Here is a 23917-nt window from a genome sequence, read left to right as displayed (position 1 = left end):
TATGAAAATTAAGGACCGACATCTTTTAGTATATTATTTGTGAACACTGTTTATTTACAACACACAGACACACGTGTATTATTGGAGGATTACAGACACTGTAGTATATAAATAAAAATGTTTGTACAAACTCGCATGACTAAAAGGGTAAAAATAAACAAAACCACATTAAGCAGTTAAGCCTTGCCCCCCTTCACAGAAAGAATTAAAATCAATAAAAGAAAATGGAACTACTCACCTCATATAATCATCCAGCATACACATTTTTCCCCACAAATATCCTGTGAATGTGACACTCCTAACATTGTGAACATGTCAACACACATTAAACAGCAGAAAATATTCACAAGTGAAGTGACAGAAGAAAATAGTGGGACCAAACCCTGTAAAAATCCGAACAAAATGAGCCAATTTTTCGTATGACATTAAACCTATTTTGTAGTGACGGGGAGATCAAAATAATAATAGGTACTAATTTAGCAGACACAAAGCAACAATCAGATGGCACATGTCAGCTTAGCAAACATGGCTGTGTGAGGAGGGTGGATCCAGTGGCTCAGACTTAAAGGCAGGTGCAACATCTGACCAGTCAGAAGATTTCAGTTCTTGATTTTTTTTAGAAAAGAAAAAAATATGCCTGTCGATTGAAGGGCAGGTAGTTTGGCTTCAGTGGCCAACAGAGGCCTCAAGATCACAACCTTCAACAAATACATTTACCTTTTTTAAAAATCTTCTTTTAAACAGGAGTACAAAGTGGATGCATGGATTCTCTTCAGCCTACAGATAAATACTGACCAACATCTGCTCTGATACACACATGTACATAGTGTTCACATCCACTTCTAGAAAGACCAAAAAAAAAGCATACAAAGAATAACGAAAGCTGCTATTTGAAAAAAAAAAAAAAAACATTTGTAATGGTGAAAAAACAAAGGGAAAGTTGGGCACAAATCCATTTAGTAAAGATCCAATCTTTTAAAGTCTTATATTCTCTGGATCTTGTCAGCAACAACCACAGGGTTTTCTTTGCGAATCTTTTCCGCGGCTTCAGCTTTATAATCGTATGGACAGTTGTGTTTGTCGGAGTAACGGTGAACGCCACAGAACAAGTTCCCACAGCGACAGCCAAAATCTGCAACGCCACAATAGACAGTTAGCCATTTACTTATAAGAATAAATATGGTTGTTGTCATTCATCAGATCTTTGCTTTACAGAACATTTAATCCATCACAACTGGACTGTTCAGTTTATGTTTGACGTTTCATCACTTCATGTTCACCCCTAATTTGGTCCGACCCGAAGGCTGATATTTGCCTTTTTTAACTGATTTGTGATCAGCTGATGAGCTTCCGAGGCCAGTCGATTTTAACCGCAGCTTTGGCCTTGTGTTTCCATTTTAGAGATGGCACTCATGTGAAACATTCCTTCAAAAATGGATGCACGCTTCGGGAGGTAATTACATTTCTATAGATTTTGTAACACACATTCCAGGATTCCATTTTTTTTTTGTTATTGCAGGGTTTCCCCTACATAGGGATAGGAATCGAAAACCAGTTCTTGTTCAGAACCAGTACCTAGTGCAGTGGTTCTTAACCTTGTTGGAGGTACCGAACCCCATCAGTTTTATATGCGCATTCACCGAACCCTTCTTTATTGAAAAATAAAATGTTTTTTTTCAAATTCAAGACAAAGTTATATGTTTTTGGTAACACTTTAGTATGGGGAACATATTCTAAGTAACAAAGACTTAATTTAGAGTTATTTGGTTAGGGTTAGAGGGTTCGGGTTATAATAAGGCAGTGGTTCTTAACCTGGGTTCGATCGAACCCTAGGGGTTCGGTGAGTCGGGCTCAGGGGTTTGGCGGAGGTCAAGAGACACCCGACTCATCGTGTAAATAAAAACTTCTCCCTATCTGCGTATTACGGATACGACAACAGCAGAAGTCACACTGATTTGCAGGTGTGTAATTTGTTGTGAGTTTATGCACTGTGTTGGTTTTGTTCTTTGAACAAGGTGATGTTCATGCACGGTTCATTTTGTGCACCAGTAAAAAACATGGTAACACTTTAGTATGGGGAACATATTCACCATTAATTAGTTGCTTATTAACCTAAAAATTAATAACACATTGGCTCTTAACTAGTCATTATTAAGTACTTATTAATGGCCTTGTTATAACCCTAACCCTCTAACCCTAACCCTAACCCTAACCAAATAACTCTAAATATAGTCTTTATTACTTAGAATATGGTCCTCTAGTGTCCTAAATTAAGTCTTTGTTACTTAAAATATGTTCTCCATACTAAAATGTTACCAAAAACATGTAACTTTGTCTTGAATTTGAAAAAAAATACATTTTATTTTTCACTAAAGAAGGGTTCGGTGAATGCGCATATGAAACTGGTGGGGTTCGGTACCTCCAACAAGGTTAAGAACCATGCCGAAAAAGGCATTAATAAGTACTTAATAATGACTAGCGGCGCGCCGGAGGAGCCGTGAACAGGGACACAACATTAGGTACACCTGCAGACGGCAGCGCGGATTTCATATTTCATTCATTCACAACTCTTCCAACACAAACACCACTGTTCCCGCACTTATAAGTAAAGGTAAGACCATAATAACGTTTTTTTTAATTAAATGTGCTTTTTTGTGTGCATGCTACAGTTTGTAAGTGTAAAGTTAAAGTAAAGTACCAATGATTGTCACACACACATACTAGGTGTGGTGAACTTTGTCCTCTGCATTTGACCCATCCCCTTGTTCACCCCCTGGGAGGTGAGGGGAGCAGTGGGCAGCAGCGGCGCCGTGCCTGGGAATAATTTTTGGTGATTTAACCCCCAATTCCAACCCTTGATGCTGAGTGCAAAGCAGGGAAGAATGCTGGTATGAGCTTTTAAACACATTAACTTAAAACATTAAACATAACTAATATAATATATAATATATATATATAATATATTATATATATATATATAATATATTATATATATATATAATATATATATATATATATATATATATATATATATATATATATATATATATATATATATATATATATATATATATATATATATATATATATATATATATATATATATAATATAATATATAATATAATATATAATAATATAATTAAACATAAAACATAACTAAAAACATTAACTGCTGCCAATCACATGGTGAATAAGATACTCTTTAGGGTTCATATGTTTTGTAAATCTGACTGTGATGAAGTCAGTGCCTCACCAGACATGAACCTCACCGCACGCCACTGACCCCTACACTTCATGCAATAATTATAAATGAAAGTCGCGTTTTGAACCGCTCCTATTTAATCCCAGCAGCAGTAATGCCAGCACGTCATCTGAATACAACAGGTTCAAACTAACGCGTTAGTTAGCGTTATTATTTGTCAAATTTAAAATAATGCCTTCTCATTTACCGTATTTTTCGGACTATAAGTCACAGTTTTTTTCATAGTTTGGCCGGGGGTGCGACTTATACTCAGGAGCAACTTATGTGTGAAATTATTAACACATTACCGTAAAATATAAAATAATATTATTTAGCTCATTCACGTAAGAGACTAGACGTATAAGATTTCATGGGATTTAGCGATTAGGAGTGACAGATTGTTTAGTAAACATATAGCATGTTCTATATGTTAGTTATTTGAATGACTCTTACCATATGTTACGTTAACATACCAGGCACGTTCTTAGTTGGTTATTTATGCATCATATAACGTACACTTATTCAGCCTGTTGTTCACTATTCTTTATTTTTTTTAAATTGCCTTTCAAATGTCTATTCTTGGTGTTGGGTTTTATCAAATAAATTTCCCCCAAAAATGCGACTTATACTCTGGAGCGACTTATATATGTTTATTTCCTGCTTTATTATGCATTTTCGGCTGGTGCGATTTATACTCTGCAGCGATTTATAGTCCGAAAAATACGGTAGATTAGCATGACGAGAGACAGATTCTGACTGGCTCCGATGCGGGCAGCCCCTGTTCACGTCTGCCGCAAAACAAATGTCACCAACCAGCGACTAAATTTGTGGTCGAAAGTTTGCATTTTCGGTGGGTGAATGTTCAATTGTAGTCTGAGAAAGTTTTCCTGCAATCAGATTTTCTCTGTCATTATATTATACAGGTGAAACTCAGAAAATTAGAATACTGTGTAAAAGTCCATTCATGTCAGCTATTACCTTAAAATGTAAAACTAATCTATGATTTTAAGTTATTACATGCACGCCTTTATTTGTTATAATTCTGTTCATCATGGTTTAATATGTGAAACCTTACATTTCTGAGATTTTCAATTCAAAGTTCATCAAAATTATAACCAATAAAGAATTTATATATCTCATTTTGCATGTAATAAGTAAATATTACATTTTTGTGTAATTTGCACATTATTAAATTCTACAGAAGAATAATTTAAAACAAGATGTCGGCACTATCCGTCTTTTAGTAGTCTTGTTTGTTTTTTAGTATGTTATACGTGTTTTTATCTGACGTAAATGCTAACTTCCACTATAACCGAGCTAAACTTCTCCTAGGGCAAACAGTCCTGGTCATACACTACTGAAACACCAAACTCACTGGACATTCCATCAGAGATCAGGCAACAGCACACAGAGAACCCCGGAGGAACCTTCTTCATCCCACCTCTCAGACGATGCAGACAACGGCATCAGAAGAGGGGGCAAGAGAGGCGGTCTGCAGGCTAGGCTAAGAGCTAACCCGTATTGACCAGCACTACAGAGTCTCTTCTTGTCCAACTACTGGCTACTTGTCAACAAGATTGACAAAATAAGGCTAGGGATATTCTCTGACAAGACCTGCTGGAGTGTGACGGTATTTATGGAAACTTGGCTGGATAACAACGTTCCCTATCGGGCTAGCTGGCTGCGCTGTTTACCGGACCGACAGGACTGTATGTTCTGGCAAGAAGAGAGGCAGGATCGTGTGTGAGTGTGTGTGTACATAAACATTTGGGAGACACAACTGCGACTCACTGCTTACCTGAGCTGGAATACTTAGCAGTGAAATGCAGGCCATTTTACTTATTGGAGTTTTCAGTCGTCTCCATTATAGCGGTCTAAATCCCACCACACGCTAATGCCATGCTCGCCCTGGCCATCCAGAGGAAGTGGTGACTGCGGCAGGGGACTTTAATCATGTTGAGCTCAAAGCAGTGCTGCCTAAGGTCCACAAGCATATAGACTTCCCCACAAGAGACAGCAATATTTTAGACCAGGTGTATACAAACATCAAGGGACCTTACAAAGCTGCAGCAGCCTCTCACCTGGGAATATCAGACCATTTTTCTGCTAATGACACCATCATATAGACCAGTAGGGGGCAGAAGCAGACCCACCACAAAGATTGTACAGGTATGGAGTGAGGAGGCCACTGCATCTCTGCAGCATTGTGTTGAGGTCACAGACTGGATGTGTTTGCTGAAGGAGCTGACCTGGAAGGCTTCACGGCGGCTGTGCGGGACTGCATTAAGTTCTGCACAGAAGCATCAAAACCATCAAGGTGTCCCCAGACCAGAAGCCCTGATTTAAAAGAACTGTATGGGCACTGCTAAAAGAAAGGGACACCGTCTAAAAGTCAGGAAATCAGATGGACTACAGCACAGCCCTAAAGAACCTGACAAAGGGCATCAAAGATGCCAAACACAATTACAGTCAACGCCTTTGAAGGGCTCTTTGAGAAAAAGGACTCCCGCAGCATGTGGAGAGGAATCAGGTCCTTAATTGACTACAAGAGCAACACCACACAGGTCAGTCAGGATAGGGACCTCCCATACATACTGAACCTCCTCTTTGCTTGTTTTGAGAAACAGCACGGAAGAGCTCAGCCTGCTGAGCAGCACCAGGTGAGAGTCACCCTGAGAAGGATCAACACCACAAAGGCAGCTGGACCGGATGGGGTCACAGGCCGCCTACTGAAGTCCTGCGCTGACCAGCTGGCAGGGGTGTTCACCAACATCTTTAACCTCTCCCAACAGCAAGCCACAGTCCCCACATGCCTCAGATTCCACAACCATTGTTCCTGTCCTCAAAAAACCTGCTGTTACATCACTTAATGACTACCGCCCAGTTGTCCTCACCCCTATCTTAACGAAGTGCTTTGAGAGGATTGTCCTAGTACATATCCAGGTCAGCATCCCTGCAGACCTAGATGAAAACCAGTTTGCTTACCAGACAAACAGATCTAGAGAGGACACTGTCTCCACTGCACTTCACACAGCCCTGGCCCACCTGGAGCAGCCAAACACATATGTCAGGATGATTTTTGTGGACTTCAGCAGTGCATTCAACACTATGATCCCCAATAAATTGGTCCACAAACTCCAACCTTGGACTCCCCACCACACTGTGTACATAGATTATGGACTTCTTGACCAACAGGCCTCAGAATGTCAGGATAGGGAACCGGACGTCTGACACCATAATCCTGAGCACAAGCACACACCGCAGGGCTGTGCTCAGTCCTGCCCTCTTGAAACTCTTCACCCAGGACTCCGCCCCCATCCAATCCTCCAACATAATAGTGAACTTTGCAGACAACACTACAGTGGTAGGCCTCATTTGACAACAATGAGACCTGTTACAGGCAGGCGGTCCAACACCTGGAGGATTGGTACACATACAAAGACCTGGTTCTACCGCCAAAACAAAACAGGTCGTCGTAGACTTTAGGAGGACCAAGAGAACAACACAACCCTCACTCCTCTGACGTAAAAAGTGCCTTACTTTAAACGTTTATAACTCATGGCCATGTGCCTTTAACTGTGAAGAAGTTGCTTTTAGTGTGAAGAGTCCTGCCTCACCCACCAACCTTTCACAAAAAGATGGATTTTCCGAAAAAAAAAAGTATTTTTAATGGCGGAGTCTGTGAGTATTATTATTACTGTTTATGGTAATGAAGGAGACAATCAGTATGTGTACATGCACTAAATTATTCCGATTTCTCAAATAGTTCGGCTCTAAATGAGCCTCCTACAGCCGATGGAAACATCTTAATCCCATCGTGTTCGGCTTTTGAAAAATCGGACTAACACACCTGGATTATGCTATTGGAAACCTAAGGGCAGGGTTGTGGCCGAGGGGACAAAAATATCTGAATTGGATATCCGACCCTGCAGTGTGACTTTAGCCTAAGTCTGTGGGCATGAACTGATGAAGCCGACTCGGATGAGAGGCGAAACGTCTAAGACCAACTGAACAGTCCATTTTCTATTGATTGAATGCTCTAAGAATTTAAAGACCAAAGTATCTAGACACATTCTACTATTTTTCCCGGAAATTTTTTTCACCTTCCAAGGTCTTTTACACCATTGTTTGCTTTCATCTTAGTGGCCTTTTTTTTAGAACAGAGACGAGTCAACAGCAGGGGTGCTGCCAGAGATTTGGAGACAATAAAAACAAGAACAAAACCAGCAGCCACAAGTCTCATCTACTGTTAGGTTGGTAATGGGTCCTTAGAATCATCAGCCCTTCCCTACCTTTTGCTTCTAGAATATTAATTAATGTATTAAAAGACTGAAGGAGAGTAAAACCCTAAACACGTTTGTACCTCTACTGGAAAGCTATTTTCACATGACTCACCTGTAAGACCAAGCTTTTTGCGGCACATAAAACAACGGTTCTTCTTGGGTTTGAGGGGATCAGGAGCACTGAATACTGGACTGTCAGCAGTGGAGGGATGAATATCTGTGTCTGTGGACACTAAAAACAACACATTGAACAGGTTTACCTTAAAATATGCAAGCGATCAAAAAATACAGTTGAAGCAAGAAACAGCACAAATTAGCAGCTGATGAAAGTTCTGAGTAAATAAAATGGATGACAATTAGTTTCAAGTATTTTGCCTGGTTTCGATTACTTAAAAGTCTAAATAAATTGCTGAAATATTCTGGTCAGCAATAGATAGGAATTAGAAGCAAGGATATTAAAATAATATCTAATCGGCGGACATCTTTTAATAACTTTCATAACTGGTTGAACATATTTCAAATGTAAATTAAAATGATTATATTTAAAAGAACATGAGTTGAGCAATCAAAAGTAAGTAAAACTATATCAGTCAGTTGTTAAAGAAATATTCAAAGAAAGTTTTGATACGCACCAAGCCCCGTCAGGTCTGCTTTGCTAATGGATGCTCCTTTGTCCTCCGAGGAAAGACTCATCTCAGTCATCTTTTGTGTTACACAAATAGTTGACATCCTACTGCAATAGAGAGGACATTAAAAACAAAAATATAAAATTTAGTTCATGTTCATCAAAGCTAATGCAACAAACACACTTTAACACATTTTGAAAATACCTGAGAGTTTCGATTGCAGCAGCCTCTGCTGAAGCTGCGGCCTCAGCTGCAACCACTGCTGCTGCTGCATTATTCAAGGTGGCCTCCAACCGCTGGATTGCTGAAACATCTGGGGAGACCATGCTGCTGCCTGAGGAACATGATGCACGACATAAAACAGCTGAAAGATGACAGAAGCAACAAATACTGGCATTGACTGGCATGTCTCCAATGATCAGGGGTTGTGCATCGTTTTGGACGATGCCGGTCCCATTCCAGTTGCTTGTTTCAATTTCGGTTCCTAATGATTCTTGATTCTGATTCTTTCAAGAGGCAGGGTGAAAAGGTTATTATTCTAATGGGTTTATTTCCAAGCAGTATATAAATCTAAATCTGTTAAACTTGTGTGTTATGAAGTTTCTTTTCACAGGGGTAAACGCTCACAAAAATGTAAACATTTTTTTTTGAAAACTCATAAAAAACATTTACACATATACCGTATTTTTCGGACTATAAGTCGCAGTTTTTTTCATAGTTTGGCCGGGGGTGGGACTTATACTCAGGAGCGACTTATGTGTGAAATTAACACATTACCGTAAAATACCAAACAATATTATTTAGCTCATTCACGTAAGAGACTAGACGTATAAGATTTCACCGGATTTAGCGATTAGGAGTGACAGATTGTTTGGTAAATGTATAGCATGTTCTATATGTTATAGTTATTTGAATGACTCTTACCATAATATGTTACGTTAACATACCAGGCACGTTCTCAGTTGGTTATTTATGCGTCATATAACGTACACTTATTCAGCCTGTTGTTCACTATTCTTTATTTATTTTAAATTGCCTTTCAAATGTCTATTCTTGGTGTTGGGTTTTATCAAATAAATTTCCCCCAAATATGCGACTTATACTCCAGTGCGACTTATATGTTTTTTTTCCTTCTTTATTATGCATTTTCGGCCGGTGCGTCTTATACTCCGGAGCGACTTATACTCTGAAAAATACGGTACTATAGTTTATGTGTTAGAGATAATGATCCAATCAAGGTTTATGCTGCTGATTCTCCAGTCTTCCAGTGATATTAAAATGTAAAGGAGAACTGCACATTTTTTTCATTATGAAAGACACGACGGATGCTTTAAAAAAAAAAAAGCATTCTAACTTGTAAAAAAAAGTCCGCTTACAGTGGAGCCAATAGGAGCTGCTCCCTTTCACCCATAAAATCCAATAAATAACCATTCAAAAACCGCCAAAAATACTCCATTTACATTTCATTTGAATATTAATCAAGTATTAGTGATATTATTATTGTATTTTCCGCACTATAAAGCGCACCGGATTATAAGGCGCACCTAAAATGAATGGCTTAGTTTAAAACTTTGTTCATATATAAGGCGCATAGAATAGACGCTACAGTAGAGGCTGGGGTTACGTTATGCATCCATTAGATGGAGCTGCGCTAAAGGGAATGTCAACAAATCAGTCAGATAGGTCAGTCAAACTTTATCAATAGATTACAAACCAGCGTTCTGACAACTCTGTTCACTCCCAAAATGAATAAACAGCTGTTTTTATTATTTTCCCCGAGGTAAAGTCAGTGACGTGGTGTTTTGTTTATCTTTTAACAACAGCAAGGTATAACATGCAGTGCAACATTTATATCACATAGTGGAGGGGAACTTTTCCCTGATTCAATAAACACATAAAAAACAGTGATACTCTTACGGTAAATCAAACTTTAGTGCAATCACAATATAGTAACACTCGAAATAGTGCAGAGCAATAACAATATATCAATAACTCAACGTTGCTCAAACGTTAATGTCACACAACACAACACACAAAATAAACATGTAAAGCTCACTGTATGAAGTTATTCCTCATCCACGAATCCCTCGAATTCTTCTTCTTCAGTGTCCGAATTAACCAGTTGGGCGAATACGGCATCCAACATGCCCGGCTCCGTCTCGTTGAAGTCGTCATTAATCGAGTCAGTGTCGCTGCTGCTCTATTCCCGTGTTCTACTGCGTGACTGATCGTCTTAAGTTTAAACTCTGTGTCGTAAGCGTGTCTCTTAATAGGAGCCATTTTGGGGTCTTTACATAAACAAACAAATGGAAATGAAACGGCACGCCTCACGCAGTCATATATCCCAGCATGCACCGTGCGCTTCTTTTTCTTCTACGGGGGAAAATGAAGACAGGGGAAAATTAAGTCGGCGGCTGCTTACCGTAGTTGCGATTGATTGAAACTTTTACCTGTTGGAGGCTCAATATTGGTCCATATATATAAGGCGCACCGGATTATAAGGCGCACTGTCAGCTTTTGACAAAATTGGAGGTTTTTAGGTGCGCCTTATAGTGCGGAAAACACGGTATTATAAGCGCTAACGCAGATAAACTATTTATAGCGGCGCCGTGATCACTATTGTGTGTCCCTATGTTTACATCATCGAGTGGTCTGCTGCTTTCTCACTCCATGTAAGTTTATTGTCGATCATAAATCATGCATCTCACCTGGACAGAAGATGTCCGAGTATTTAGAAAAGTTGGTACCCTTTGAAGGCCATTTATGACCCAAAACTGGCGAGAACGACACTCTTGCCCCTTCCCTACAATAATCTTAATGGAGGTGTTTGGATGTTTTTTTAAAGGGCTTTATAGGCGGAATTGAGCGGCTCCCATAGGCTCCATTTTAAGTGAACTTTTGATAGCATTTATTTCATATTTAGAATGCACTAAAAAATAAAAAAGCATATCTCGTCTTGTCGCTCATAATGATTGTGAAAGATAGGCAACATTCCCAAAAAAGTGCAGTTCCACTGTAAGAAGTGCAGACTATTTGCCACAATGCAGGATTATTGATATAGTGGAGCGGCTACACAAGGTGTATGGAGCTGTGCCAGCTAAATCATTTTTCCAGTCGGCAGACCAAGCGTCAGAAATCAAAATCTACGTTTGAATTCCAGGACAATTGGAATGCAACACACGGTTTGCATCAATTGATGCCCAACCCTACCAATTATGCAATCAAGCTCAGCCCGTTATAATGCTTGAAATGCACAATTGTATTAGATTAAGCAACAGTGATTGAACATTTGCATGCAAACTGTGGGCTAGCTGCATGTGTACTTAATTTCCCAGTTTACTCTTAAAATAATTACTGAGTTTGTTGTTTCCAGCTTTTTGTGTTTGCACAGAATGTTTGCACATCCATCCATCCATTTTCTACCGCTTGTCCCTTTTGGGCACATCAATAATAAAATGTCCCATCACGGTTTTGTTTATTTACAACAACATAACTCTCTGGTTCAGTAGCCCAATAGCACTGCACATTTGCAAAGTGTCTGGGTAATTTGTGGTTTTTGAAGGCACAAACACAAAAAGAACAAGAAGCATGTTACATAGCCTGCTGCTTCAGTGCTCACACATCTTAAGTCTTCTATAGCAACATTATATCTAGGGTTTGACTGCTTTGGAGCATTCACACACTTAACTTAAGAACATACCTGCATAACTTTATTAGCTACTCTGCACGTGTGTGCAGTAAATACATTCCTTAAAGTGCCAGGAGAGTGGAAAAACAAGTTGCCTCTATATTGAAGCAATTATCATATATACACTGCTAGAATGGGCCGTTTGCGCTTACAACAATATCACTAATATTTGGTTAATTTTCAGATCATGACATGTAAATGGAGTATAGTTGGTGGTTTCTGGATGTTTAAAAGGGTATAATGAGTGCAGTAGAGGACCTTCGATCTGTTGACCCAAGTGTTAGCTATTTATTTATGATTTCGAATGCATAAAAAAAGTCAAGCATATGTGTTCTTGTTTTACATAAGGCTTGTGAATGATAAACAGCACATCTCACATTTCCAGGATGACTGATCTGATATGGTCATAATGCAGAAGAATTACTACAGTGACGTAGAATCTACGGAAATTGCTGAAGATATTCTGAGTGGAATATTCAAAATGGCCAATTGAATTTGGGGCATTTTTTTATGATTAGACGGTATTTTCGCATACTTTGTGGATTGTAAATACAATTGGATACGGTTTAATGGATACAATGAAACACAGGCAATTTAAGTCAAATTGTTTTTTCCACTCTTCTGGTACTTTAAATAGACCTAATGCTCACTAATGTTACTGATTGATTTAAGGTGGGGAGGTGAAGGAGTGTAGGCAGACATATAATCCAAGAGGTTTGTTGATCATTGACAATTAACTTCAATTCAGACGGGTTCAGGTTAGAAGACCTGCACATAATAACTTAAGTCCATGCAAGTGGACATAAAAAAACAGCAGGTCTTACCCATAGCACTCAGAGAACTGACTCCTCCATTGTTCTGTCTTGACAGGTGCTCCTTGTGGCAAACAGAGCACATGCCATTAGTCCTGGGGTTGCCATAGAAACCACAGCCTGTGGCACAGAGCATAGGAGCTGGACTCTGATTGGTCTCCTGCGCCATAGCGATGTCTAAACTGACCTGAAAAAACACACAAAAATACACACTGAAGCATTGTGTTTGTCTGGAACAACAACAATAATATTTCAACCTAACTGAGCCATCAACTGCACTACTTTTTCATGACTTCATGCTAACTTTTCAGGGTGCATTAATACTTGTCATTTTTGGTCAAGGTAAAACAAACTTTAGTCTTGTTTTTTCTGCTAGTTCGGTTCATTTGGTCAAGTGTGAACCCAAGCCCGGACAAAACAGGCGGAAGGAGGCCCATCTGGGGTTTTGGCACCAGCCGCTGGACTAGATCTGACCAATCTACGTCTGTTAACACGAACTGATGAAGCTTACTTGGATGAGCGGCGAATGGTCTTCTAAGACAAACCAAACAGTCCAGTTGCAACCGACTGAATGCCCTGAGATGACAATGACCTGGATGAATGAGAACATTCATTGACATGTTCCTGACAACCTTTCAGTCACATTAAGTCAACTTTCACAACTTTTCACGTTTAAAAGTAGACTCTACGTTTTATTGGCCAATTTTGTGATTACGATTCCGTGGTAATCATGGGGCCCTACCGATGCTAAATCCCTTAACTTTACGACGGCCTGCCACTATCGTCATGTTGACTGTTACACTAGTTGCACACAAACATTAATAACGCCCCACTTCAAAGCCTCACAGTATTTTCATCCATCCATTTTCTACCGCTTGTCCATTTTGGGGTCGCGGGGGGTGCTGGAGCCTATCTCAGCTGCATTCAGGCGGAAGGCGGGGTACACCCTGGACAAGTCGCTACCTCATCACAGGGCCAACACAGATAGACAACATTCACACACTAGGGCCAATTTAGTGTTGCCTATCAACCTCTCCCCAAGGTGCATGTCTTTGGAGGTGGGAGGAAGCCGGAGTACCAGTAACCAAAAGGGTTTTGTTTGCATGGAAGTTAGTGAAAACCCTGAACAAGTGTCTCAAAAAGGAACACCTTTGAATATCTTATTCTAACAATAGAGGTCTACAGACCCATCGGGTTTTGCAGTGCATACCCTCAAACTAGTAATTTTGAAGGCACGTTTCTGGAAAAATATAGCGAAAACTAAAAACAAATCATATTCAGTGTATTTGTACTAGTACTCGTGGTCATTCTGACTGCCATTGTTCACTTCAGAAGACAACAAAGCAATGTGTTTGTTCCAAATAGTTCGAGCCGAGGACAGCTTCACAATTTTGGGGCATTCGTTTTTTTTAGGTATTTTAGCCAAAAACCATGGAATGCCAAGAGGTTAAACGAACATTATTTGGTCCTTGACAAAAATACAAGTGTGACCACTAAACAAACCACACTTAATACAACATAATTTGCACAATACATATTTTTTAAAATAAGGTAAGAATAGGATAGTGTTTTTATAAAATAACTCTGGAAAATGCTGCAATGCAATCACAACTGCAGAAAAAAACAAAATATACCCAATTGTGAGATTAATTCACCCAATTCTGGCCCAACAAGCACACGGCTCGGATTTAACCACAAAAACCTCGGAATTGCCGCGACCGCCCTCTCATTTGCCGCAGTGCCCTAGAAAAATTGACCAACATTTGCGGCAACAACTTGCCGTGACCGCCTTTGACTTTTTACTTGTTAATGGACAAGGGATATAATGGTCAACGGCATAATGATAACTCGCGATAAAATTCCAGACGGTTAGTCATTCCGTCTCCTTTCTCCTTTATAAACCCCGTCATTTGTTAATGGATGTAAGGCAACACAAAGTCATGCGCATGCGCACTACCGTCTTTTTGTTTATTAACCATGGCAGACAAACAACGTTAATCTCGCTCCAAGGGCATTACCTCGAAGTAAGGGTGACCGTATAAACAATGCCAACACTGTCATAAACCTCTGCCATATAGTGAGACCACACTAAACAACAATGACAATTACATTTCGGGAGAATATTTGCACCGCAACACAACATAATCACAACAGAGCACATTCCCAGAATTCCTTGCAGAACCAACTCTTCCGGGACGCTACAGTCATTTTCTCTCGCTTCCCGCCGTGTGTTTAAGAGCGCACTGCTGTTAGATGGAGACAGGTGTGGACAATATTGGATACACTTGTCCTCATACTAAAAGTAAACAGCGAAGGGAAAAAACTATATGATGTTGCTTTCATTTTGTCAATACAGCGTCCATCAGCTGATGTGACTGAGAGTTAATGAGGTGAGAAAAAACAATGTCACTCCTGTTTTTTTTTTTGTAGTTTGCCAAACTGTTGTACTGAACCACAAGGGGGCGTTGGAGAAGAACACATCTTGTTTATTAGACTTTATCTTCAGTAGCCAAACGGCTTTGTGTTTTATTTTGATATCAAAAAGTAAACGGCATGTTTTTTGTTTTTTTTACAATCCATCCATCCATCCATCTTCTTCCGCTTATCCGAGGTCGGGTCGCGGGGGCAGCAGCTTAAGCAGGGAAGCCCAGACTTCCCTCTCCCCAGCCACTTCTTCCAGCTCCTCCCGGGGGATCCCGAAGCGTTCCCAGCCCAGCCGGGAGACATAGTCTTCCCAACGTGTCCTGGGTCTTCCTCATGGCCTCCTACCGGTCGGACGTGCCCTAAACACCTCCCTAGGGAGGCGTTCGGGTGGCATCCTGACTAGATGCCCGAACCACCTCATCTGACTCCTCTCGATGTGGAGGAGCAGCGGCTTTACTTTGAGCTCCCCCCGGATGGCAGAGCTTCTCACCCTATCTCTAAGGGAGAGCCCCGCCACCCGGCGAAGGAAACTCATTTCGGCCGCTTGTACCCGTGATCTTGTCCTTTCGGTCATAACCCAAAGCTCATGACCATAGGTGAGGATGGGAACGTAGATCGACCGGTAAATTGAGAGCTTTGCCTTCCGGCTCAGCTCCTTCTTCACCACAACGGATTGATACAGCGTCCGCATTACTGAAAACGCCGCACCGATCCGCCTGTCGATCTCACGATCCACTCTTCCCTCACTCGTGAACAAGATTCAGAGGTAATTGAACTCCTCCACTTGGGGCAGGGTCTCCTCCGCAACCCGGAGATGGCACTCCACCCTTTTCCGGGCGAGAACTATGGATTCGGACTTGGAGGTGCTGATTTTCATCCCAGTCGCTTCACACTCAGCTGCGAACCGATCCAGCGAGAGCTGAAGATCCTGGCCAGATGAAGCCATCAGGACCACATCATCTGCAAAAAGCAGAGACCTAATCCTGCCGCCACCAAACCAGATCCCCTCAACGCCTTGACTGCGCCTAGAAATTCTGTCCATAAAAGTTATGAACAGAATCGGTGACAAAGGGCAGCCTTGGCGGAGTCCAACTCTCACTGGAAACGTGTCCGACTTACTGCCGGCAATGCGGACCAAACTCTGGCACTGATCATACAGGGAGCGGACCGCCACAATCAGACAGTCCGATACCCCATACTCTCTGAGCACTCCCCACAGGACTTCCCGAGGGACACGGTCGAATGCCTTCTCCAAGTCCACAAAACACATGTAGACTGGTTGGGCAAACTCCCATGCACCCTCAAGGACCCTGCCGAGAGTATAGAGCTGGTCCACAGTTCCACGACCAGTACGAAAACCACACTGTTCCTCCTGAATCCGAGGTTCGACTATCCGGCGTAGCCTCCTCTCCAGCACACCTGAATAGACCTTACCGGGAAGGCTGAGGAGTGTGATCCCACGATAGTTAGAACACACCCTCCGGTTCCCCTTCTTAAAGAGAGGAACCACCACCCCGGTCTGCCAATCCAGAGGTACCGCCCCCGATGTCCACGCGATGCTGCAGAGTCTTGTCAACCAAGACAGCCCCACAGCATCCAGAGCCTTAAGGAATTCTGGGCGGATCTCATCCACCCCCGGGGCCTTGCCACCGAGGAGCTTTTTAACTACCTCAGCAACCTCAGCCCCAGAAATAGGAGAGCCCACCACAGATTCCCCAGGCACTACTTCCTCATAGGAAGACGTGTTGGTGGGATTGAGGAGGTCTTCGAAGTATTCCCTCCACCGATCCACAACATCCGCAGTCGAGGTCAGCAGAACACCATCCTCACCATACACGGTGTTGATAGTGCACTGCTTCCCCTTCCTGAGGCGGCGGATGGTGGTCCAGAATCGCTTCGAAGCCGTCCGGAAGTCGTTTTCCATGGCTTCCCCGAACTCCTCCCATGTCCGAGTTTTTTCCTCCGCGACCGCCGAAGCCGCACACCGCTTGGCCTGTCGGTACCTGTCCGCTGCCTCAGGAGTCCTATGAGCCAAAAGAACCCGATAGGACTTCTTCTTCAGCTTGACGGCATCCCTCACCGCCGGTGTCCACCAACGGGTTCTAGGATTACCGCCACGACAGGCACCAACTACCTTGCGGCCACAGCTCCAATCAGCCGCCTCGACAATAGAGGTGCGGAACATGGTCCATTCGGACTCAATGTCCAGCACCTCCCTCGTGACATGTTCAAAGTTCTTTTGGAGGTGGGAATTGAAACTCTCTCTGACAGGAGACTCTGCCAGACGTTCCCAGCAAACCCTCACAATGCGTTTGGGCCTGCCAGGTCTGTCCGGCATCCTCCCCCACCATCGCAGCCAACTCACCACCAGGTGGTGATCGGTAGAAAGCTCCGCCCCTCTCTTCACCCGAGTGTCCAAAACATGAGGCCGCAAATCCGACGACACAACTACAAAGTCGATCATGGAACTGCGGCCTAAGGTGTCCTGGTGCCAAGTGCACATATGGACACCCTTATGTTTGAACATGGTGTTCGTTATGGACAATCTGTGACGGGCACAAAAGTCCAATAACAAAACACCACTCGGGTTCAGATCCGGGCAACCATTCTTCCCAATCACGCCTCTCCAGGTTTCACTGTCGCTGCCAACATGAGCATTGAAGTCCCCCAGTAGAACGAGGGAATCACCCGGGGGAGCACTCTCAAGTACTCCCTCGAGTGAATCCAAAAAGGGTGGGTACTCTGAGCTGCGGTTTGGCGCGTAAGCGCAAACCACAGTCAGGACCCGTTCCCCCACCCGAAGGCGGAGGGAAGCTACCCTCTCGTCCACCGGGTTGAACTCCAACATGCAGGCTCTGAGCCAGGGGGCAACAAGAATTGCCACCCCAGCCCGTCGCCTCTCACTGCCGGCAACGCCAGAGTAGAAGAGAGTCCAGCCCCTCTCGAGAGAACTGGTTCCAGAGCCCTTGCTGTGCGTCGAAGTGAGTCTGACTATGTCTAGTCGGAACTTCTCCACCTCAAACACTAGCTCAGGCTCCTTCCCCCCCAGCGAGGTGACGTTCCACGTCCCAAGAGCTAGCTTCTGTAGCCGAGGATCGGAACTCCAAGTGCCCTGCCTTCGGCTGCCGCCCAGCTCACATCGCACCCGACCTCTATGACCCCTGCTATGGGTGGTGAGCCCATTGGAGGGGGAACCCACGTTGCCTCTTCGGGCTGTGCCCGGCCGGGCCCCATGGGGACAGGCCCGGCCACCAGGCGCTCGCCATCGTGCCCCACCTCCGGGCCTGGCTACAGAGGGGGGCCCTGGTGACCCGCGTCCGGGCGAGGGAAATCTGGGTCCATAGGTTTTATTTTTCATTGAGGTCTTCGAGCTGCTCTTTGTCTGATCCCTCACCTAGGACCAGTTTGTCTTGGGAGACCCTACCAGGGGGCATAAAGCTCCCGGACAACATAGCTCCTAGGATCATTAGGACACGCAAACTCCTCTACCACGGTAAGGTGGCAGCTCAATACTTGTGTTTTTTTCATGTCACAAAGGTATTACTTTAAAAACCATTTGAGACATCATTTTGTTAATGTTTTATTGTGTATAGTGCATCCGGCAGTGGAGGCTCCTCTAAGGGGTCTTGGGGCACTAGGAGGTTAACCCCTTTACTACTGTTACGCCAGGTGGCCTTTGGCAAAGGCCTAGTACCTGACTGCGCCCCTAGCCAGGGATACGGTGAAGACCTCAACGGCGGAGCAGGCGGAAGATGGTAAATGTAAGAACCACTACAACGGCTGCGAGGGTGGAAGAAGGCACCTCCACATCCATGTGGGCCCAGTTATAGGGAAATAACAACCCGAGACCTCGAAGGTGGAACAGGCGGAGGATGATTGCTAAACCTATGGCGCGTCACAACGGCTGGGATGGCGGATGAAGGCTGCAGCAGAAAAGGGTCTCCAGCCGTCTTGGACTACATGACACTGGATCCTGACCCGGATCTGTCAAGGATCGTGTGGTGACTGTCTGTGCACCAGTCTCCCCACGTTAAACAAAGTCAAGCACAGGCATCCTCCATAAAGGGATACACCCCTACCAGGAGGATCGTCACACTCGCTTCGAGTGACCACCGATGATGATTGTGTATAGTTAATTCTTATACGACATATTTCTGCTCCAACTCTTAATCGATCTGTCCCGATACATCATCTACATGTACATAACTTAAAAAATAAATAATTACAAAAAATACATCCGTCTATCAAAAGGTAAAAATAGAGATAAAGGCATCAAAGAATTTGGTGGAAACAACCTTTTTACCTGTTATTGACTATGGAGATGTGTTGTACATGAATGCTACTGCTGGTTGTCTCCACAAGCTGGATAATGTGTACCACGGGGCACTGAGATTCATCACCAACTGCGCTCCCTTTACTCACCACTGTGTGTTATACTCAATGGTTAACTGGACATCTTTATGTGCTCGACGCCTCAATCATTGGTATGTGTTCATCTACAAAACCATTCTGGGTATCACTCCATCTTATCCGTCTTGTCTTTTAACAAAGAAACAAGGAAGTCACAATCTTCGTTCAATGAATGTTCTGCAGTTTGTCGTCAACAATGTAAGAACTGAACTGGGCAAGAAACCATTTAGGTTTTCAGCACCGAAGGCTTGGAATAACCTACAATCGAATATTCAACTTCAAACCCTTGTTACATTGAATGAGTTTAAAGCTTCTGTGAAAGGACTGCAGTCTACCTTGTCTGTATGCCCATGTGTTATGTGAGCAAGTTTTTCATGTTTAATTTGATGTTTTATGTGTTGTTTACTGTTTTTAATGTAACCTTGCTGCTGCTCTCTTGGCCAGGTCTCCCTAGGAAAAGAGATCTTCGATCTCAACGGGATTTTTACCTGGTTAAATAAAGGCTAAATAAATATAAAAAATCATGAAATGACAAAAAAGCTGACAAGTTTATATTGATAAGGAATAATAATTAAAAAAAATATATATGTATGCATGCATGCATGCTTTGGAGCCCCTGCGTGGAAAGAAAATAATGTTTGCCTTGGTGCCCTAAAATATGAGCCCTCCTTTAAGGCAACACTTGCCTTGACCTTAAAAAGTTAAAATTAGAGGCACATTAGCACTAGTTTCTGTACGAATATAATTAACTAAAGACTGTTTCAACTTAAAAGTAACCCACAGGTGAACAGGATGTGTTTAACCGAGTAGCTTTGTAACAAGCAGATCAGATAATTAACCAGCATGCTCATAGCAACAAGACAAAGACTCACCATTCCACTTCGAGTTAAAGCTCTTAAAACCGCTCACCACAAATTGCCAACACCACCTAACAGAATAATAATTATTTACCCGACTATCCTCGACGTATATTATTCTAAAAATGTAAAGCGTTTAAACGCTTTCTTCCAAACGGAAGGCCACCATCGTGCCACACACACCAAATCCACCGAGTCATGCTAGCAAGCTAATGTTAGTCGCTTTCGTTTACGAGCAGTTAAATTTAAATTACGACGTAGCATTGTTGTGTTTCGTATGAGAACATAAACGGCATGAATACAAATGTGATGTCAACGATTAAATGCGTGCAGTTATAAGTGAATCTCGACACATCTTTATCGTAACTAGCATGCTAACGCTAGCTAGCTAAATACACTGAGATGGGGGCTTCTCGTGATTTTGCTAATTTTAGCTTGCCTTTAATTACATTATTGTGCGTTTATGGCTACATCCAAGCGCTGTGTATATTATAACAAAATCACACAATACAGTATAAATGTATAATATAGTTGAAGCAATCGTGATGTGTGTTGATAAAAGATAGACACAGGACTATTTTACTCCTAACTTGATAAGACTAAGCAATTAGAGGAAAAAAGGAACAAACTTTACAGCACGTGTATATTTAAAGTCATTTTTTATAGTTGTTGATGTAATGTGGTGAGTTTATGGCCAAAAAATAACGACTTTAAATCATCAAAGAACTGGCATTTCTAGACGATAAGGAACACACGCCATTGTTTGTTTTTACTGTTGAATTGACTTACCTTTTACGTCAGATGACAGTGGGTTTCCAAAGAATGAAATGGAATAATAATGTTTATTTGAGCACACAACTGGGGTCGTCTAAGTGTGAGGACTTTGTTGGGCTGAACTGAACTCAACGGCTTCTTCGCTTCTTTGTGCTTTAAAGCGGTTGGCATCCAGCTTAATGGTGCATTAGCGCCACCTACTGCTTCGGAGTGCGGGCCAGGCAGTGCTTTTTCTTCTTCTTCGTGTTTTACGGCGGGTGGCATCCAGCTTAATGGTGCATTACTGCTACCTGGATCAGCGTGAGCCATGTGTGTCGTTCATTTCTAATCCTTTCAAGACCTACTGAAATTAGATTTTCTTATTTAAATGGGGAGAGCAGGTCCATTCTATGTGTCATACTTAATCATTTCGCGATATTGCCATATTTTTGCTGAAAGGATTCAGTAGAGAACATCGACGATAAAGTTCGCAGCTTTTGGTCGCTGATAAAAAAAAAAGCCTTGCCTGTACCGGAAGTAGCGTGACGTCACAGCTTGTGGAGCTCCTCACATCTGCACATTGTTTACAATCATGGCCACAAGCAGCGAGAGCGATTCGGACCAAGAAAGCGACGATTTCCCCATTAATTTGAGCGAGGATGAAAGATTCGTGGATGAGGAAAGTGAGAGTGAAGGACTAGAGGGCAGTGGAAGCGATTCAGATAGGGAAGATGCTGTGAGAGGCGGATGGGACCTGATATTCAGCTGGGAATGACTAAAAGAGTAAATAAACACAAGACATGTATATACTCTATTAGCCACAACACAACCAGGCTTATATTTAATATGCCACAAATTAATCCCGCATAACAAACACGTCCCCCCTCCCGTCCATACAACCCGCCAATACAAATCAAACACCCGCACAACACACTCAATCCCACAGCCCAAAGTACCGTTCACTTCCGCAAAGTTCATACAGCACATATATTTCCCCAAAGTTACGTACGTGACATGCACGTACGGGCAAGCGATCAAATGTTTGGAAGCCACAGCTGCGTACTCACGGTACCGCGTATCCAACTCAAAGTCCTCCTGGTAAGAGTCTCTGTTGTCCCAGTTCTCCACAGGCCAATGGTAAAGCTTGACTGTCATCGTTCGGGAAAATCCTGAAAAATTGCACGTGTCCGCCTTTGTAGTCCGTACCGACACCGTAGTCCGATAAGCTTCTTCTTTTTCTCTATCTTCTTGTTATGGGACATTCATCCTCCGCTGTTGCCATTTCTAATATAAAGTAGTGTAAAGTTCTTACTTATATCTGTCAGTAAACTCGCCATGAAAGCGCTAAAACATACCGGTGTAGTGAGTTTACATTATTCGCGCAAGGAACTTTAGTTATTAGAGAGTTCCGGACGGACGTTTTTTTTACGGGACACATTTTCGGTGTTGTTGTTTCCGGATGAGGAGATGCTGCTCCGTTATTGATTTAAGTAAAGTCTGAATGTCATTAAAACAGTTAGCTCCATCTTTTGACACTTCTTCCACTCCCGTCCTTGCACGCTACACCGCTACAACAAAGATGACGGGGAGAAGACGCTGCCGAAGGTGAGCCACGTAAATAAGACTGCCCACAAAACGGCGCATCTGGAAGCAACTTTCAGAAAGCGGCTTGAAGATGGTCTGTAAAACATAATCTATGCAACATTTTGACCAAAGAACCACCATTACATGTTATGTAGACCACAAGGAAGTGTTTTCAATTTAGAAAATAATAATAATAATATGACTCCTTTAATGCGCTCTATAATCTGGTGCACCTTATATAAGAAAAAACATCAAAAATAGACCATTCATCGGCAGTGCGCCTTATAATCCGGTGCGTCCTATGGTCCGGAAAATACGGTAGATATTGTGCAAAAAGATATTTAGTTTGTTTTGTATTGATATTGATGATTTTGTGGTGTATTTTGTATTCCTGGTGGTGTTGTTGTTTTTTTTTGTCTAAGAGTACTTCTGGGCGATCAAAGCTTGTTTAATAGATATAGCGCTAAATTTGACCATGAATTTTTACCATGAATTGATTAACGTGGACCCCGACTTAAACAAGTTGAAAAACTTATTCGGGTGTTACCATTTAGTGGTCAAATTGTACGGAATATGTACTGTACTGTGCAATCTACCAATAAAAGTTTCAATCAATTAATCAATCAAACCAGTAGAGGGCGACAATACTACACCGTAGGTTTAACTGTGATAAATCACATACAGTATATATAAATAAATAAATAAATGGGTTGTACTTGTATAGTGCTTTTCTACCTTCAAGGTACTCAAAGCGCTTTGACAGTATTTCCACATTTACCCATTCACACACACATTCACACACTGATGGCGGGAGCTGCCATGCAAGGCGCTACCAGCAGCCATCAGAGGCAAAGGGTGAAGTGTCTTGCCCAAGGACACAACGGACGTGACTAGGAAGGTAGAAGGTGGGAATTGAACCCCAGTAACCAGCAACACTCCGATTGCTGGCACAGCCACTCTACCAACTTCGCCACGCCGTCCCTATGCAATGTTTGGTTTGTCATTTCTATATGTGTAAACATTTGTAGTTTATTGTGTGAATGTATTAACACTAAACCTTCTATTTTTTTGTGTGTAAAATACACAATGTCCAATATTTATGTAAAATACACAATGGATGTTAAATGTTGTGTTATGTTTATTGTATGTTTATATGTTCAGTCATATACAACCTTAAATTATAGAATAATTGTAAAGAAATAAAACAGAGGAAGGAATAAATGCAAAAGAAGGAACAT

General features: G+C 42.2%; 1 protein-coding gene across 4 annotated transcripts; it reads right to left on the bottom strand.

Moving 5' to 3' along the window:
• Positions 1–23: 23 nt before the first annotated feature.
• LOC133638705 (AN1-type zinc finger protein 5-like) lies at positions 24–21295 on the bottom strand. 4 transcript variants are annotated; one of them, XM_062031573.1, is made up of 7 exons: positions 21132–21295; positions 12664–12838; positions 8356–8485; positions 8158–8255; positions 7638–7757; positions 7346–7427; positions 24–1132 (listed from the first exon to the last, which is right to left on the bottom strand). In XM_062031573.1, exons 2-7 carry the CDS (start codon positions 12818–12820, stop codon positions 1054–1056), a joined length of 666 nt encoding a protein of 221 aa, XP_061887557.1. In that variant the 5' UTR covers positions 12821–12838; positions 21132–21295; the 3' UTR covers positions 24–1053. The 4 variants fall into 4 exon arrangements, with proteins under 4 accessions (XP_061887557.1, XP_061887556.1, XP_061887558.1 ...); XM_062031572.1 differs by having other exon boundaries at positions 8158–8258; positions 21132–21287; XM_062031574.1 differs by lacking the exon at positions 7346–7427 and having other exon boundaries at positions 8158–8258; positions 21132–21282.
• Positions 21296–23917: the final 2622 nt, after the last annotated feature.

The sequence above is a fragment of the Entelurus aequoreus genome, linkage group LG21 (genome assembly GCF_033978785.1).
Source record: "Entelurus aequoreus isolate RoL-2023_Sb linkage group LG21, RoL_Eaeq_v1.1, whole genome shotgun sequence".
Taxonomy (NCBI): domain Eukaryota; kingdom Metazoa; phylum Chordata; class Actinopteri; order Syngnathiformes; family Syngnathidae; genus Entelurus; species Entelurus aequoreus.
This window is presented reverse-complemented; position numbering and strand designations above follow the sequence as displayed.

What these genes read in the sequence shown, in the direction of transcription:
- LOC133638705 (XM_062031572.1), bottom strand. Translation starts at nt 12,820, where the DNA reads ATGGCGCAGGAGACCAATCAGAGTCCAGCTCCTATGCTCTGTGCCACA. An exon ending in CAGTTCTCTGAGTGCTATGG is followed by an intron (nt 8,486 to 12,663) that starts GTAAGACCTGCT and finishes CATGTTCCTCAG; the next exon opens with GCAGCAGCATGGTCTCCCCA. An exon ending in GCTGCAATCGAAACTCTCAG is followed by an intron (nt 8,259 to 8,355) that starts GTATTTTCAAAA and finishes TCTCTATTGCAG; the next exon opens with TAGGATGTCAACTATTTGTG.